The sequence below is a fragment of the Mustela putorius genome, unplaced genomic scaffold (assembly GCF_011764305.1).
Source record: "Mustela putorius furo isolate JIRA1106 unplaced genomic scaffold, ASM1176430v1.1 tig00003942_pilon_pilon_pilon, whole genome shotgun sequence".
Taxonomy (NCBI): domain Eukaryota; kingdom Metazoa; phylum Chordata; class Mammalia; order Carnivora; family Mustelidae; genus Mustela; species Mustela putorius.
In genome coordinates, this window is record NW_025422087.1 from 15,709,366 (window position 1) to 15,726,890 (window position 17,525).

Sequence of the window (17,525 nt, forward strand, 5' to 3'; positions counted from 1 at the left end):
TTTAGGGGCACTGGGTGGCTTAGCCAATTAAGTGTTTGCCTTCGGCAAAGGTCATGTTCCCGGGTTCCTGGGATTGAGCCCCTTTGCCCCTCTCCCAGCTCCTTCTCTCTCTCTCTCTCCCCCTCTCCCTCTGCAGCCCCTCTTGTGCTTTTCTCTCTCAATCTCACTCTATCTCCTATAAATAAATATAAATCTTAAAAAAAAAAAAAAGATTTACCTATCCATTTGAGAGAGGGAGTGTTTGTACACAGGCGGAGCGAGGGGACAGAGCGAGAGAATCTCCAGGAGGCTCCCGGTTGAGCACAGAGCCCAATGCTGAGCTCCGTCTTAGGACCCTGAGATCATGACCTGAGCCCAGATCAAGAGACTGATACTTAACCAACTGAGCCACCCAGGCACCCCTACAGGCTTGTTATCTAAAATTTAAGTAGCTAAAGTTAAGTTTTTGCTGTTGTTTTGGCCTAGAAAAATTACATGTAATAAATCCCTCATTTGAATATAAGAATGAGGTATACAGTTTTAAAAAATTGTTTCTTCTCACTTGATAACGCTGAATCAATATTGGGAAGGTGCCAAAATTAATGGCCTGTCCACGGCACCCATGCACCGTGGTCCCTCCCCGCTTGCACAGCTGCAGAGGGGGCTGCAAAGATTGCTTCAAATCAAACTGCACTGATAACAACTCTGTAAAAGTGCTATAGAACCACCCACACCAGAGAGCAGAGGAATCAACTCTGACCCACACAGAGAACAGAGTCATGAAAGCCCGGGCACACATGTGTCTCCTCTAAATGAGAGGCCACTGGTCAGTTTTTGAACCAAGTCACTTTCACAATAAACACAAGTTTGATATCTAAACACATCTCAAAACAAAATTAAATCCTTACTGAAGTTCCTTTATAAATGCCAAAGGGAAATTCGTTTCATCTCTTAGATTTTGAGGCTAAGCACCCCTTCTCCCAATGCCTTCTCCCAAACTCCTCAAAATCCATTACTTCCCACCCCTGACTGCTATTTTCTTCCCTCCTCTTCCAGTTTTTGAAATCTTTTCTTCTAGAATACCTCTATCTTCTTTCTACGTAGATCCATCTAGACTCTCTATACTTCTTTTGTCTTCTCTAACATCCAAGGTTAATCAGCAAGATAGAGTTCTGTTGCACATTTGATCCAATAATTGATACTACTTTGATAAATCTAGAGAATAGTTCTCTAGCCTATCTATAAAGATGTCATGAAAGATGTTAGATGGGGCGCCTAGGTGGCACAGATGGTTAGGCGTCTGCTATCAGCTCAGGTCATGATCCCAGGGTCCTGGGATCAACTCCCACATTGGGCTCCTTGCTCAGCGAGGAACCTGCTTCTCCCTCTCCCTCTGCTGCTCCCCCAGCTTGTGCTCTCTCTCTCTGTGTCAAATAAATACATAAAATCTTAAAAAAAAAAAAAAAAAAAAGAGGGGCGCCTGGGTGGCTCAGTGGGTTGGGCTTCTGCCTTCGGCTCAGGTCATGATCTCAGGGTCCTGGGATGGAGCCTCGCATCGGGCTCTCTGCTCAGCAGGGAGCCTGCTTCCCCCTTCTCTCTCTCTGCCTGCCTCTCTGCCTGCTTGTGATCTCTGTCAAATAAATAAATAAAAACTTAAAAAAAAATGAAAGCTGTTAGATGCCTTGCTAAAATTCAGCTAAAATTCGGAACTTGGAAAATCAAGCTGGGGGATTCTCACTGCAAAGAGGAAAGACTTGGAAGTTATGAGAAAATTGAAACAAGGACTAAACCCAGAATTTCAAAAATTTGTTTAAAAGGGTGCCAAAAGGAGAAGAGAAACCAAGGGGAGAGAATAATCAAAGAGGTGATGGAAGAAAGACGGCAATCTTCTGATCATGAAAGCTCCAACAAGTGCTGAACGGGAGGATTCTTTTTTTATTATTTTTATATTTAAATTTTTTTTATTTTTAAAGTTATGTCTCCCACCCAACATGGGACTCAAACTTATGACCCCAAGAACAAAAGTTCTAGGTTCTACCAACCTAGTCAGTCAGGTACTCCGATAATTTTTTAAAGATTTATTTATTTATTTATTTGAGAAAGAGAGAGAGAAAGCATGCACACGCAAGTGAGGGGAGGGGCAGAATAAGAGAACCCTCGCACTAAGCTCGACGTGGGGTTCGATCTCACAGTTCTGAGATCATGACCTGAGCCAAAACCAAGAATCAGACACTTAACTGATCAGACACTTAACTGCAAAGATTGCTTCAAATCAAACTGCACTGATAACAACTCTGTAAAAGTGCTATAGAACCACCCACACCAGAGAGCAGAGGAATCAACTCTGACCCACACAGAGAACAGAGTCATGAAAGCCCGGGCACACATGTGTCTCCTCTGAATGAGGAGGAGCTACCCAGGCGCCCCCCAGTTTTTTTTTCTTTTAAATCACACCTAGACACATTCTGGTAAAAATTCAGAACTCTGAGGAGAAAATCCTATAAGCCTCTAAACAGAGAGAAAAAAGTCACCTACAAAAGCACAAGTAAAAGGGTGCCTGGGTGGCTCAGTCGGTTAAGTATCTGCCTTCGCCTCAGGTGATGATCCCGGGGTCCTGGGATCCAGTCCTGCATCGGGCTCCCTGCTCATCGGGGAGCCTGCGTCTGCCTCTTCCTCTGCTATTCTCCCGCTTATGCTTTCTCTTGCTCTCTCTCCTGCCCTCTGTCAAATTAACAAACAAAATCTTTTGAAAAAAAAATAAAAGTACAAATAAAATCAGACTTGTATCATCAAGGCTGAAGACAGATGGCAATATTTTAAGAAAATAGTTTTGGACAGTGAAAAGATTAATTATGAGAACAAAATATGAAGACTTTTGCATGTGTAAGCCCATACATCACCTATGGAAAAAAATTAGTTATGGGCATAATCTAGCATGATAAAAAGGAAAGCAAAAAGGAGACCCACATGGGACTCCAGAAAGGGTAGATGAGGAATAAAAGCTGAAGGAAGAGAGGAAGGTAGCTTAAAAAACATTTTTTTAATTAATCCATTTGACTGTTTGATTTAGAAGAGTCTCAAGTAGTAGATGTTTAATGATACTCATCTATTTTCTTTGTGATGGGTTGAATCAAATGATAGATTCTACACTGAATGATATTTATATAATCATAACAAAGTAAACGTTTTTTGGCTTTCCATGTATGGAGTCGTTGAAAAGAATGAAGACATAATTACACTTACAGAATAAAATATAAATGTTATAAACCTTTCCTCTGTAAGATGGGGAGAAAAAGAATGGCTTTTAGCCCTAAAAGCAATATTCTAATCTCTTTATACCTCATGGCAGAGAGCAAATAAAGGCTGTTTAGAGATAATAAATCAAGAATAAAATACATGTGCACCTTATTAAAACTATTATGGCAAACAGTAGAGGAATTAACACAAGAATGGTTACCATAGGGATGCCTGTCTTCAGCTCAGGTCATGATCCCAGGGTCCTGGGATCAAGTCCTGAATCAGGCCTCCTTGCTCAGCGGGGAGCCTACATCTCCCTCTGCCTGCTACGCTTACTCTTCTCTCTCTGTCTCTGACAAATAAATAAATAAAATCTTAAAAAAGAAAAAAAAAAAAGACTGGTTACACTGGGGCTGTTTCTGGGAAGTGGTAGCATGGAGGGCTGGGAGGGATACTTTCCTTCTTGCCTTTTATTACTTCTGAGTTGTAAAATTCTGCATGATTCTTCTTTTAACATCTTTTCTGTGTTCTCTCTACATATATATGTATTTGGATTCAAAGACCTTACCTCTTCGGGCCATGAAGAGCCACTGAATGTTCTCCCCCCCCCCCGCTTTTTTTTTTTAGGTAGGCTCCATATCCAATGTGGGGCCCAACGCAGGCTTGAACTCACAACCCTGAGACCAAGACCTGAGCTGAGATCAAGAATCTGACTAATCTGACTCAGCTTAAGCAACTGAACTGCGCAGGTGTCCAGCTACTGAATATTCTCAAGCAGAAAGTCACATGTGAATGTTGAAACGTTACTTGTTTGCAGAGGGCCCTGTCTGGACAGCCTAGCAGGAGGGAACTGAGTCAGAAGGTGAGTCACTCCATCTTCGAGGGCCTGGAATACTCATGTCCTGATCTCCCCCTTGGTACTTACCTCATGCTGCCTGGAAATAAGGAGGATCTTGAATGATTAAATAAACAAACAAACAAACAAGCAAATACTATTCAGCCATTCTTCACCACCAGCATTGCAAGTTTTCACCTTCAAATCTTTGTTCTCTTTCCCTCTCTCTTCCTCTCCACTTCAGACCTACGCTTTCTTTGAAGATTCATGTGAGTTCTGATTCCTGCATGAAGCCTTTTCCAATTTGCCCTCCCCTTCAGAGAGTGTTACAAAGGCAGACGAATCTCTAGTTTGCATTCCGAAAATAAAAACACAAGGTAGATTTGCTTCTGTGCCAATTATAAAGGAGTTTGATAAAGATACCTGACATTGAGAGAGCAAAGACTGACCGCTATAACACCTCTCAGAGCATAATGAACAACTGAATCCCCTTCACTTACCACAGTTGATGGGTTGGGCCAAATACATATGGAAGTAGTCCTCTTTTTTCTTTTTAAGATTTTATTTATTTGTTTGTTTGTTTGTTTATTTATTTATTTGACACAGGGAGTGGGGGAGATCACAAGTAGGGAGAGAGTGGGGGAGGGGTGAAGCAGGCTCCCCACTGAGCAGAGAGCCCAATGCGGGGACTTGATCCGAGGACTCTGAGGCCATGACCTGAGCCCAAGGCACAGGCTTAACCCACTGAGCCACCCAGGTGCCCCACAGAAGTAGTCTTTAAAGATACATGACTTCACTCAAGGGATTGTTTTCCCAATCTTATCTCTCACCTGGTATATTGATTCTTGGCTGGAAATATGTTTTATTAAAAGCTTGGTATCCTCTTGACTTTTGACATAACCTTTCGTAATGCCATACATCAAGCGGAGACGCTTTTTAATCTGCACATCTACGACATTGATCAGTAGTGGGATTATTATCTGCAACAACAAAGAGAAAAACAAGTCTGAAAGTCTGATGTGGGAAAGCACCTTCCAAGGCAGGCGTTCTCAAAGTGTCATCTTGGGGAGCAGTGGCATTACCCACAGACTTGTTAGAAATGCAAATTCTCCGCTGCCTCTCCTCGCACCCAGACCTGCTGAACTGGAAATTCTGGGGGTGAGTCTCAGAAATCAGCATCTTAAGAAGTCCTCCAGGTGATTCTATGCGCACTCAAGTTTGAGAGCCATTCTTTAAAGAAATGAAAGGTCAGTGACTCACTAACTGGCTCTGTAGATTTAAGGGGGAGTCCCCACCGCTGCCTTTACCCCCCATTCTCCATACCCCCCTATTTCAGGAGACTAGAGGGCTGGTCCCCTAACCTGCATAATAGTCACTGACCAAATCAATCATCCCTTCGCCCCTCAGTTTCTTGACTTGCAAGATAAGGAAAATGGGATATTAAAGATACTTCTTAGCTCTAAATTTCTCAAATCATAAGCGGAGGCAAGAGAGTATAGTGACTGAAGAGAAGGGAATATTAAATATAAGTTTTCTGAGGTTCAAGTACTAGCTCTCCTACTCACCAGCTCTGTGACTTTGAGGAAATTACTTGTGACCTTGAGGACTCGGTCTCCTCATCTGTACTTAAATAATAATATTTAAGTACTCAGAGTCCAATGGAGCAGCCCCTCACAACCGATACAGTCAATCACAGAGACAGAATCAGGTCAGAATGCAAGGCAGATGGTGAGGAAACAGGTCACAGAAGAGGAAGGTGAGAAGAGTAAAACATCATCATAGCAAAGGAATTACAAGAGCAGAGAAAGAAGAGATTTTTAGCTGCTATTATGGTTGTGTCACTTTGGTCAGAGGGAGAGATAGTAAAGGTGATTTTTACACAGTGTTATTCCGTGATGCACTGAGGCCCCCTGAGCTGTTCCTAAAAGGATCTAAAGTAAAAATCTCCAATATTCTTCCAAGCTCCCCAATACAGATTGTTGGGCTGGCAGGAAGGGCTACCAAAGATGGCGAAAGTTCCCGCCACAAGACCTGAGCTCGGACAGGAGAACAAAGGCCCAAGCAAGAATCTGCCCCCGCCCCGGGCTCCTGTGGACCAATGGGATCCTGATGAGCGGCAGGATATCCAAATAAGGGAAACTTGCCAAAAGACCCCTGAGCTTTCCCCAAGACTCCTTAAAAGCCCCCTCCTCCCTGCCTTGGGCGCGACTTCCGCCACTCTGCTTTCCAGAGTCGCGGAACCTCGCCCGAGGGTGCCCACCTCCTCCCGGAGCAACTTTCCTGGCTCCCCTTCTCCTGAGCCCTTGAAACTTCGCCGGAGAGCGTTTTTAATAAATCTTGCCTTGCACCCACTTTGCCTGGTGTTGTGTTTATCTTGCCGGAAAAAACTTTACACAGATTTCATTCGAAAGTCACACTGTGCCGAGACTGGCTGTTAGAGCACCTGAATTACATAGTGGGAACACCTGGTTCACAGGCCTATTGCAATAATTTCATTAAATAATGTATGTCAAGGGCTCTGCACAGTCCTGGAACATAGTAAGTGCTTATTAGAAAAAGCTAATCCTGATTATATTAATTCCTTATGTATATTTCATAGAGATCTGTCAAAGTGTGCTGGACGGAAGTAGCGACTGGTTCACACTCTTTACTTCCCTCAGAGATACTTCACAAAGTATTACTTCTACAATAATTATTTTACCTTCATCTGCAATAAATCTCCATATAAAAACTGATTACCTAAGAAGCTTCTCCCTTCCATTTTAAGACAGCCTCATACTACACATCCTGATTTCTAGCGTATTTTGTGTTATGGAAGGGTTATGCCTTCTGTAGACCCTCGGCTCTAAGCTCAAAAAAGCAAAAATCACTAATAATCAAAATTACCCCTTACAACAACATTTTAATGTATGAAACAAAACAGCATTTTATGTATAGTAACGCTTTCGAACACCAAAGCTTGGTAACACTGATACAGAATCAAGGAAGGAACTGACAATAAAGTCTCCAAGTGCAAGTCTGAGCATTCAAACAAGTCTGCCTTTAGGAGGACTATGAAATTTCATGGAGAAAGATAATAGAGGATTCTTTGGTCACCAGGGTTGTCAGCAGTTTGTTTGTTTTTTTACATTAATCCTGGGGCGCCTGGGTGGCTCAGTGGATTAAAGCCTCTGCCTTCCGCTCAGGTCATGTTCCCAGGGTCCTGGGATCCAGCCCCGCATCAGGCTCTCTGCTCAGCAGGGAGCCTGCTTCCCTTCCTCTCTCTGCCTAGTTGTGATCTGTCAAGTAAATAAATAAGATCTTCAGAAAAATTAATCCTTCATAACATCAACTGATACCAATAAACTTGTTTGAAATAATAGGAATTAAATAACACACAGACACAAAACATAGAGTGGCAAATGAAACCACCTTAAGCTCCCAACTTAAACGCTTATGTAAGGCAACTTCATTGGAAGAAAGCCTCGCCCCATGTGCCACTCATCCCCACCCTGCCGACTCAGGTCCCGGGTGCCTGGGGTCAGCTGCCGGTGGAGTCCCTTCCTCCTCCCCAGTGTCTAGTGTTCCCGGGGCCTCCCCCTCCTCACCCACCCCCCACCCTCTGCTATGGCCGTCAGTACCCCGGGGGTAGGGATTGCAGAACGGTGCTCCCGGTTCCCCTCCGACTCCGGGTTTGCATGGAAGAATCCTCTTTCCAGGATGCCACTGGGCTACGTGGCGGCGTGGGGCGCGGGGGGGGGGACGGTGGGGGAGCCCCCGCCCGAGACTCTTGGTCGGCCTCCCTGCCCCAGGCGTCACTCAGTGATCAAGGGTAGAGAGAATTGTTTCCAAAAAAAAAAAAGCTGACTGAAAATCTGAAAATCTACCTTCAGAATCAAAACTGTGGAAAGAAGGAATTAAGTAGCTGTTAAAGAGACTGAAGGCCACAGCAGAATGAAGTTCCATAGGCAGTATGCAATATAGAAGTGGTCTGTAGAGAAAATATTTTCATGCTTCTGCACTGTTAGGCCTTTCTGAGCAAATTTGGAGAGTTTGTTTCTGAGTTACCGTGCTTCCACTGGCACCAACATTTTCGGTCTTTCACTCGACAAATATTTGATTAAGAACTTACTGTATGCTAGGCGCCATTCTAGAGCGGTCGGTTACCTCAGTGACCAAACCAAAGATCGCTGTGTACGTGCCACAACAGTACAAAGGTAGTAAGTGCTATGAGGAAAAACTAAACCTTAAGCAGGTGGAGGGGGGTCAGGAAGCTGGTAGTGCCAGGGAGCAGGTTGTCATTTCACACAGGGTGATCAGGGAAGGCATTCTCTCTGAGAAGCTGAGAGGGTAAACCAGGCAGAAGCCTATAGAGACAGCATTCCAGAAAAGACAGCTCCTTCTCTTGTTTCCTTCCAAATAATGAGGTTTCTTAACACATTTAACAAACAGTGTGGGGAAAACAACAACAACAACATTTGGAAGCATGATGTTTTACCTTGATGAAAGGAATAAACCTAATTATTCTGAAATATCCCAGTATTACTGTAAACTGAATAAGAACCACGTTGTCTGGTCTCAGTTTGACAAAGTATAAACAAAAGAGGTCAACGATTCCAAGAAGCACGATAAGAAAGTCCAAAGTGTTCCAATATTGATCAAAATACTTCCTTTTCAAAATGATTATCTATTTAGAAGACAAACAGAACGTGTGTTATTTCATAGCACCTATACAACGATGGGGGAGGGGATGGGTCTTCAAAATTAACACTTCAATCCTCAACTACAAATGAGTTGTACTCCAAAAGTTGAGTTTTAAGTTATTCATTTGGAATTAAAAAAAATTTTTTTAATCTCCAACATCAAAATCATAATTTGATTCAAAATAATTTATTTATAATCTTGTATTTATCATTATTTATTAAAATAATTCATTTATAACCTATAAATGAAGTTGAAATGCTGGAAACAAGCAATTAAAAATAGCAATAAACAGAGTCATTGCAACACTATTAATAATGGAATATGAAAACAGTAATGTTGACAAATCATCTTCAAACCATTTATCCTAAAAAGCAGTTCTCATCTTATGACAAGGACCTAGCAAACCAGTTTGGATTTATTCACTTACTTGCTTTTTGCATCATTACAGAAAGTATTTGAGAGAAACAACCCTTTGTATTTTCCATCTGGATTCCCATTTCTCTTCATGTCTTTGGGATTCTCTCCACTTTTATGATACGTATTTTACCTGATACCCAAGACCATGACTATTATACTGATTTCATAATTAAACTCAGAAAGTTCAAAGAAGAATACTAAAGTTCCAGGATCCTATGAACTATTACATCAAATGGCTTCTAGTATCAAATTATTTCAATATGACACAGATAGATTCAAAGATATCTGAATTGTTCTTTTTATTGGATACATCTTATTTTAAACAGTACCTTCAGTGCTGATCGAAATATGTATAAAAATATATAATAGTAGTTTACTGATAAAAGTGCTGACACATTTAACTCTCTTGCCATTGGCCACAGATGTATTATCATAGGATAAATGTACATTACTGTTATAACATGTCCCGCATATTCAAATTCTTCTGAAAATACTATGTGATGTACAAAAAGCAGCAATTTATTATTCCTGGGGAAAAAAGAGATCAATAAAATGTTAGATCACTTTAAAAATATAACAACTGAGAGCTGAAGTTCAGATTTATTTTAATAAATCATTAACATTAATTTGAAGAAGAATATAAAAATATAAAATAAATAAACATAAACCTAAAGCATATTTTCTGTATATAATAATCATCAAGGAGAAAGATAAAAATATAGCTCTTATTAATTAATCAGGATGGGGAGCATTTTTAAAAATCAAGGCTAACTGCACAGAAGAAACAAGGCAAAGATTCATTCAACAAAAGCAAGAAACAAATAAATGCAGAGAAAAACATCAGCATCACTTAAAAGTCAGAACAGGAAAAAATACTCTATTCAGTAATTACCATGATGTATTAAAAAAAAAAAAAGATTTTATTTATTTATTTGACGGAGAGAGAGATCACAAGTAGGCAAAGAGGCAGGCCGAGTGAGAGGGGGAGGAAGGCTCTCCGCTGAGCAGAGAGCCCGATGCGGGGCTTGATCCCAGGACCCTGAGATCATGACCTGAGCCAAAGGCAGAGGCTTAACCCACTGAGCCACCCAGGTGCCCCTGTATTTTTTTTTTTTTTTAATTTTCCAATCCATCCTAAGTAGAGCCTAACAAAAAGTGGTTATCTACATATGTGTCAAGACCCTATGTTAATTCCTTATATTTCTCTTTAAACTTAATACATGGGGAAAAGTTAAGAAATTATCAGGATTTGTTATGAAAGGTATGTCAGCGCCCACTTAAAATTTAGTAGCATGAATTTTTCTCGTATTTCTCATTTTTATATCTTTTGTTAATAGAAAAACCTTGTCTTCCTGCTCTAAAAAGCATATAAGTTCACAACTCATAATATGTTAAGTAAAACTTCACGAGTTAAGTAAATCCATATCTTGCAATAATTTGGAAGATTGGTTACAGGTATTATTAAGGCCCTGTTGTGTTTTTCCTAGTTAGGGATATCAACAGAGCTGCCCCATGGCACAGATGAAATGGAGAGGAAAAAATAGGCCATGAGTTTGATATTTCTTTCCCCTCCCTGCTCAGTGTTATACCCAGAAGAACATGAAAGCAGTCTAATTTGTACTATGACCCTAAGATATGGCAATTACCACTTTAAAAAGTCCAAACATGACCAGTCTTTGCTTCTCCTTTCCTACTCACTCCCTAACAGAGGTATCAACAAAAGTCGCTCAAACAACTCAACAAAGAGAGAGATGCAAATGCTCTGCTCCTTCCCTCACCACTTGATCAAAAAGGGCTGACCATAATATTAGTTAATTTTTTTAATACGGAAACTTAATGTAATCAATACTGACAGGGGAGAAGCGGTGATTTTTTTAGGTATATTGCTATTAAAGATTTATAGTACTTACCCATACAGAAAAAGAGGTGCCTTATCTTTATGATATTCCAAGACAGTTAACATGTTTTTAAACTTCATAAGCCAACTTCTAGCTCTCACATAAGTTGAAACATCATAAATACTCATGAATCTAACAGAGAAAAATATACATATATGTTAAAATAAAAATCAAGTGCTATACTTCTGGGTAAATATAAAAAGGGAAATCCCTTTTATATTAAAATATATATTAAAAATGCTCTGTCCTGAAACTCTGTATCGATCTATCGATCCTATGGTCATGTACAGGAAACCCTTGCTGCCTGTCCCTGGAACCATTCTTGACTTGACATAGAGCATAATTAAAGTTTCTCCAGACCAGTTCTTTGGGGTTCAGAATCAAGCTCCCCTTTGTCATGCCTTCCCTAGCTCCAGCCTCTCCAAGGCCCTGAAGGCCCTACCCTTCCCAAACTTTAGGAACTGATGTTAGATCTCCCAGAGAGATTATCAGACTGTTGAAATGTTGACTACCACCTGGCAGGATTTCCTGTCATTGTTGCCCCCACAAACTTTGTCTTGGATTACCCATTAGCGAATGCTTGTCAGGACTATGACCGGTTATAGACATATCTCCAAGACACTTGAACTTTTCCCATCAAATTTAATTGTATCTCCCAGGTCCATCAGAAGGATCAGTTCCTTCAAGCCTGGCTGCACCTGACTAATGGCAGGTTCCAGGCTTCCCTACCTACCCTATCCAGTAACTTAGTAAATATGATATAAAGAAAAGATAAATACAACAGTGTATGAAATTACATAGGTTGTCTTTCATGGCTCCCCTAGTCTCTTATCTAATTACACTGTAGTCAGATCTTCCACCAGAATCTCCTAATGACACCAAAGTTATGGACCTTCCGGGAAAAAATGTAAATAAGTAAAAATAAGTAGGATGGACGGATGGATGGATGGATGGAGATAGGTGAAATAAATAGATTGATCAATCTGGATATTTAACTCTCAGTTTGATTTTTTTTTTCTACTATATAGCCATTTGATTCTGGAAATAACAATTTAAGAAGTATTATACTTACTTTCCTTGGATGGGGCAATAGCTTTTGCTTGCGCCAATTAATATCCGGGCTGCCTCTACACTGAGGATTCCATCATTACACTGTTTTTCAAAGCTGCTCTAAACACACAATTTTAAACAAACATTAAAAAGGACCAAAAAAAAACACATATCATAATATATTCTGCTTTACCTTTACATAGGCCTCATTATTATTATTGAATTCATTATAGGAAAATATACTTTTACCAGAAAATTCTTGTAGCAGCAAAAAAACCCCAAATTCATTCAATTTAAATATTTATTGAATATTCATTTTTTGCAAAGTCCTATCCTGGATGCAATAAAAGATACCAAGTTTCCTAGCTTCAGAAACTCAAAATCTGTACAAATCAAAGAGTTTTCTTTGGTAATATAAATAGCACCATAGCATCATCTTTCTGCAGCAGAATAGTGCAAAGTATTAATTCAAAGGTTAACTAATCATCTCACCCTCTTAAAAAACTACCAAGAGAGAAAAGTTAAATTGTGTTCTTTTGTTTCCTTTTTGCTAGGTTTATTGTGATATAGTTGACATATAACATTGTGTAAGTTTAAGGTGTACAATGTGATGATTTATACACTTGTATATATTGCAGAATGGTTACATGACAAGATTAGTTAACACATCCATTACCTCACATAATTACAACTTTTTTGTGTGTGATTGTGTGTGATTTAAGATCCACTCTCTCAGCAACAATCAAGTATGTAATATAGAATTTTTATAGTTGCCGTGCTGTATATTAGAGCCCCAGAACTTATTCATCTTATAACTTATAAAAAAGTTTGTATACTTTGATTAATATCTCCTCCACTCCCCTACCTCCCAACCCCTGGAAACCACCATTTCACTCTGCTTCTATAAGTTTGGCTTTTTTTTTTTTTTTTTTTTTTTTTTTAGATTCCACACATACATGAAATCATACAGTATTTGTCTTTCTCTGTCTGACTTATGTTACCTAGCACAAGGTCCTCAAATCACAGATGGCTGTTCTGTGGTTGAATAATATTCCATTAGATAGGTAGATGATGATAGATAGATAGATAGATAGATAGATAATAGATAACATTCTCTTTATTCATCCATCAGGGACACTTGGGTTTTTTTCCATGTCTTTGATATAGTGAATAATGCTGAAAGAAACACAGGAGCACATGATCTCTTTGAGATTCTATTATCATTTCCTTCTGACATATACCAAGAGGTGGAGTTGCTAGAAGATATGATAGTTCTAGCTTTAATTCTTTGAGGAATGTTTATATCAATTTCTGTAATGACAGTACCAATTTACATTCCTACCAACAGTGCACAAGAGTTTCCTTTTCTCCACATCCTAGCCAACAAGTTATTTCCTGTGTTTGGGGGGAGAGTTAGTCTAACAGATGTGGTGTGATATCTCGTTATGCTTTTCAAGTTTTTATTTTGGTTACCCCGCGGTCATCACAAGTGCATTCCTTAATCTCCATCACCATTACGTTCATGTCCCCACCCACCTCCCCCCCAGTTTGTTCTACAGTTCTGTTCTTGGTTTGTCTCTCTCTCTATTTTCCCTTGGCTTGTTTTGTTTCTTAAATTCCACATATGAGTGAAATTATATGGTATTTGTCTCTCTCTGACTTACTTGCTTCACTGGCATTATCCTCTCCAGCTCCATCCACATCGTTGCAACGTTGTAGCAATTCTTTATCCATTCACCAATTTATGGACACTTGGGCTGCTTCCATATCTTAGTTATTATAAAGAATGCTGCTATAAACATAGGAGTGCATGTATCCCTTTAAATTAGGGGTTTTGTATTCTTTGGGTAAATACCCAGTAGTGTGTTTCCTGGATCAGAGGGTGGTTTTATTTTTAACTTTTTAGGAACCTCCATACTGTTTTCCACAATGGACACACCAGTTTGCATGCCCAGAGGGTTCCCCTTTCTCCACATCCTCACCAACACCTGTTGTTGATTTTAGCCATTCTGACAGGTGTGAGGGATATTTCTCTGTTGATTTGCATTTCCCTGATGATCAGTGATGATGAACATCTTTTTATGTGTCTGTTTGCCAACTCTATGTCTTGTTTGGATAGGTGTCTGTCTTCTGCCCATTTTTTAAAAAAGCTTTTATTTATTTATTTGACAGAGAGAGACACAGAGAGAGGAAAAACAAGCAGGGGGAGTGGGAGAGGAAGAAGCAGGCTTCCCACCAAGCAGGAAGCCTGACATGGGCCTCAAACCCAGGACCCTGGGATCATGACCTGAAACAAAGGCAGATGCTTAACGACTAAGCCACCTAGGCGCCCTTCTGCCCATTTTTTAATTGGATTATTTGTTTTTTGGGGTGCTGAGTTTTATAAGTTCTTTATATTGGGGCGCCTGGGTGGCTCAGTGGGTTAATCCTCTGCCTTCGGCTCAGGTCATGATCTCAGGATCCTGGGATCGAGCCCTACGTTGTGCTCTCTGCTCAGAGAGCACACCCCTGTGTGCTGCTCTGCCTACTTGTGATCTCTGTCAAATAAATAAATAAAATCTTAAAAAAAAATAAAATAAATAAAATCTTAAAAAAAAATAAAATAAATAAAATCTTAAAAAAAATAAAATCTTAATAAATAAAATCTTCTTTATATATCTTGGATATTAACCCTTTATCAGATATGTCATTTGCAATATATCTTCTTCCATTGTGTAGGTTGTCATTATAGTTTTGATTAGCATTTCCCTGATGATTAGTTGAGTACCTTACATGTGGTTGACCACATGTCTTCTTTGGGAAAATGTCTATTCAAGTTCTCTGCCTACTTTTAATCAGATTATTTGTGTTTTTTTTTTCTATTGACTTTTATGAGTTTCTTTCATTTTTTGGATATTAACCTCTTACCTGACATATGGTTTGCAAATAATTTCTCCCATGCTATAGGTTGCCTTATCATTTTGTTGACTATATTACTGTCCAGGAGCTTTTTTAGTTGCAGTTGCTTCTGTTCCTTGTGTCTTTGGAAATATATTTTAAAAATTGGTTGTCAAGACCAATGTCAAGTACCTTTTTCTTTACGTTTTCTTCTAAGAGTTTTATGGTTTCAGTCTTATATCTAAATCTTTAATCCATTTTGAGTTAATTTTGTAAGTAGTGTAAGAGAGAGTTTCCCACAATTATTGAAAACACTATCTTTTCCTCATTGATATTTTTCACTCTCCTGTCAAATATTAGTTGACCACACATGCATGGGTTTATTTTGGGGTCTCAACTCTGCTCTGTTGGTCTGTGTGTCTGTTTTTATGCCAGTGCTATACTGTTTTGGTTACTACAGCTTTGTAGTATAATTTGAAATCAGGAAGTGTGATGCCTCTAGCTTTGTTCTTTCTCAAAATTGTTTTGGCTTTTCAGGTTCTTTTGTGATTTCATACACATTTTTGGATTGTTTATTCCATTTTTGTGAAAAGGGCCATTGGCATTTTGATAGAGATTGCATTGAATCTATAATGGCTTTAGATAATATGGACATTTTAATAATAATGTTTCTGATCCATGAACATATCTTTCCACTTATTTGTGTCTTTTTCAGTAATTTTCATCAGTGTCACATAGTTTTCAGCCTATAGATCTTTCACCCCCCTTGGTTAAATTTATTTCTAAGTATTTTATTGGTTTCGATGCTATGTATATGGGATTATTTTCTTTAATTCTTTATCACAGAATGCATTGTTAATATACTTAAGTACAACTGATACATGTATGTTGGTTTTGTATTCTGCAACTTTACTGAATTCGTTAATTAGTTTTAAGAGTTTTTTGGTGGACTCCTTAGGCTTTTCTCTTTTTTTAAGATTTTATTCATTTATTTGAGAGAGAGAGAGAGAATGAGAGAGCATGAGTTGGGGGAGGGGCTAACAGAGAGGGGGAAGCAGACTCCCTGCTGAGTAGGGAGCTCCCTTCTGGGGTCCAAACCCAGGATACTGTGATCCTGGCTTGAGCTAAAGGCAGCCATTTAATCAACTGAGCCACCCAGGCGCCCCCTAGGGTTTTCTAGATATAAGACCATGTCATTTGCAAACAGTTTTATTCCTTCCTTTCTATTGCTCTGACTAGAACATTTAGTACTATGTTGAAAAGGAGTGGTAAGAGTGGACATCCTTGTCTTGTTTGTCATCTTGGAAAAAAGCTTTCAACTTTTCACCACTGAGTATAATATTAGCTGTGGGTTTGTTGCATATGGTCTTCATTATACTGAGGTATATTTCTTCTGTACACAATTTGCTGAGAGTTTTTATCATGAAAGGGTGTGGAATTTTTTCTGCATCTATTGAGAAAATCATATTATTTTTATCCTTCATTCTACCAATGTGGTATGTGACTGATTTGTAAGAGTCTCATGCTTTACCAACTGAGTTAGCCAGGAGCCCTTTTTTAACTGATTTTATAGATATTAAACCATCCTTGCATCTCAGGGATAAATCCCATTTTATCATGGTTCATAATCCTTTTTTTTTTTCTTTTTTAAAGATTTTATTTATTTGACAGAGAGAGATCGATCACAAGTAGGCAGAGAGGCAGGTGGGGGGGGGGGATGGAAGCAGGCTCCTTGCTGAACAGAGAACCCGATGCAGGGGTCCATCCCAGGACCACGACCTGGGCCGAAAGCAAAGGCTTAACCCACTAACCCACCCAGATGCCCCGGTTCATAATCCTTTTAATGTGCTGTTGAATTTCATTTGCTAGTATTGTGTTGAGAATTTTTGCATCTGTATTTTTCAAGGGTATTGACTTTTATCTTTTCTTGTAGTGTCCTTATTTGAGTTTGGGAGTGTTCCCTTCTTTCAATATTTTGAAAGACTTTGAGAAGGGATTGGCATAAATTTCTTCTTTAAACCGTTTGGTAGGAGGGGTGCCTGGGTGGCTCAGCGGGTTAAGTGTCCAACTCTTGATTTTGGCTCAGGTCATGATCTCAGGGTCATGTATATTGTGTATATATATACATTTTCTTTATCCATTCATCAGTTGATGGACATTGGGACTCTTTCCATAATTTGGCTATTGTGGACATTGGTGCTATAAATACTGGGGGGCATGTACCCCTTCAAATCAGCATTTTTGTATTCTTTGGGTAAATACCTAGTAATTCAATTGCTGGGTCATAGGGTAGTTCTATTTTTAACTTTGTGAGGAACTTCCATACTGTTTTCCAGATGACTGTACCAGTTTGCAGTCCCACCAATTGTGCAAAAGAGTTCCTCTTCCTCCACATCCTCACCAACATCTGTTGTTTTCTGAGTTGTTAATTTTTAGTCTTTCTGAAAGGTGTGAGGTAGGATCTCATTGTGATTTTGATTTGTATTTCCCTGATGATGTGGGAAGTTGAGCATTTTTTCACGTGTCTGTTAGCCATCTATATGTCTTCT

The 17,525-nt window shown here is 39.4% G+C and overlaps 1 protein-coding gene across 3 annotated transcripts in view; it reads right to left on the reverse strand.

Annotated features, from left to right (window-relative positions):
• Positions 1 to 17,525, reverse strand: part of SLC9C2 (solute carrier family 9 member C2 (putative)) — a 102,756-nt gene that overhangs the window by 31,154 nt on the left and 54,077 nt on the right. For all 3 annotated transcript variants that reach the window (XM_045069570.1, XM_004761927.3, XM_045069569.1), the window contains exons 14-18: positions 12,122 to 12,219; positions 11,062 to 11,181; positions 9,481 to 9,679; positions 8,529 to 8,717; positions 4,882 to 5,031 (exon numbers count right to left, since the gene is read on the reverse strand). In XM_045069570.1, coding sequence (XP_044925505.1) covers positions 4,882 to 5,031; positions 8,529 to 8,717; positions 9,481 to 9,679; positions 11,062 to 11,181; positions 12,122 to 12,219 — 756 coding nt within the window. The remainder of the gene's footprint in view (positions 1 to 4,881; positions 5,032 to 8,528; positions 8,718 to 9,480; positions 9,680 to 11,061; positions 11,182 to 12,121; positions 12,220 to 17,525) is intronic.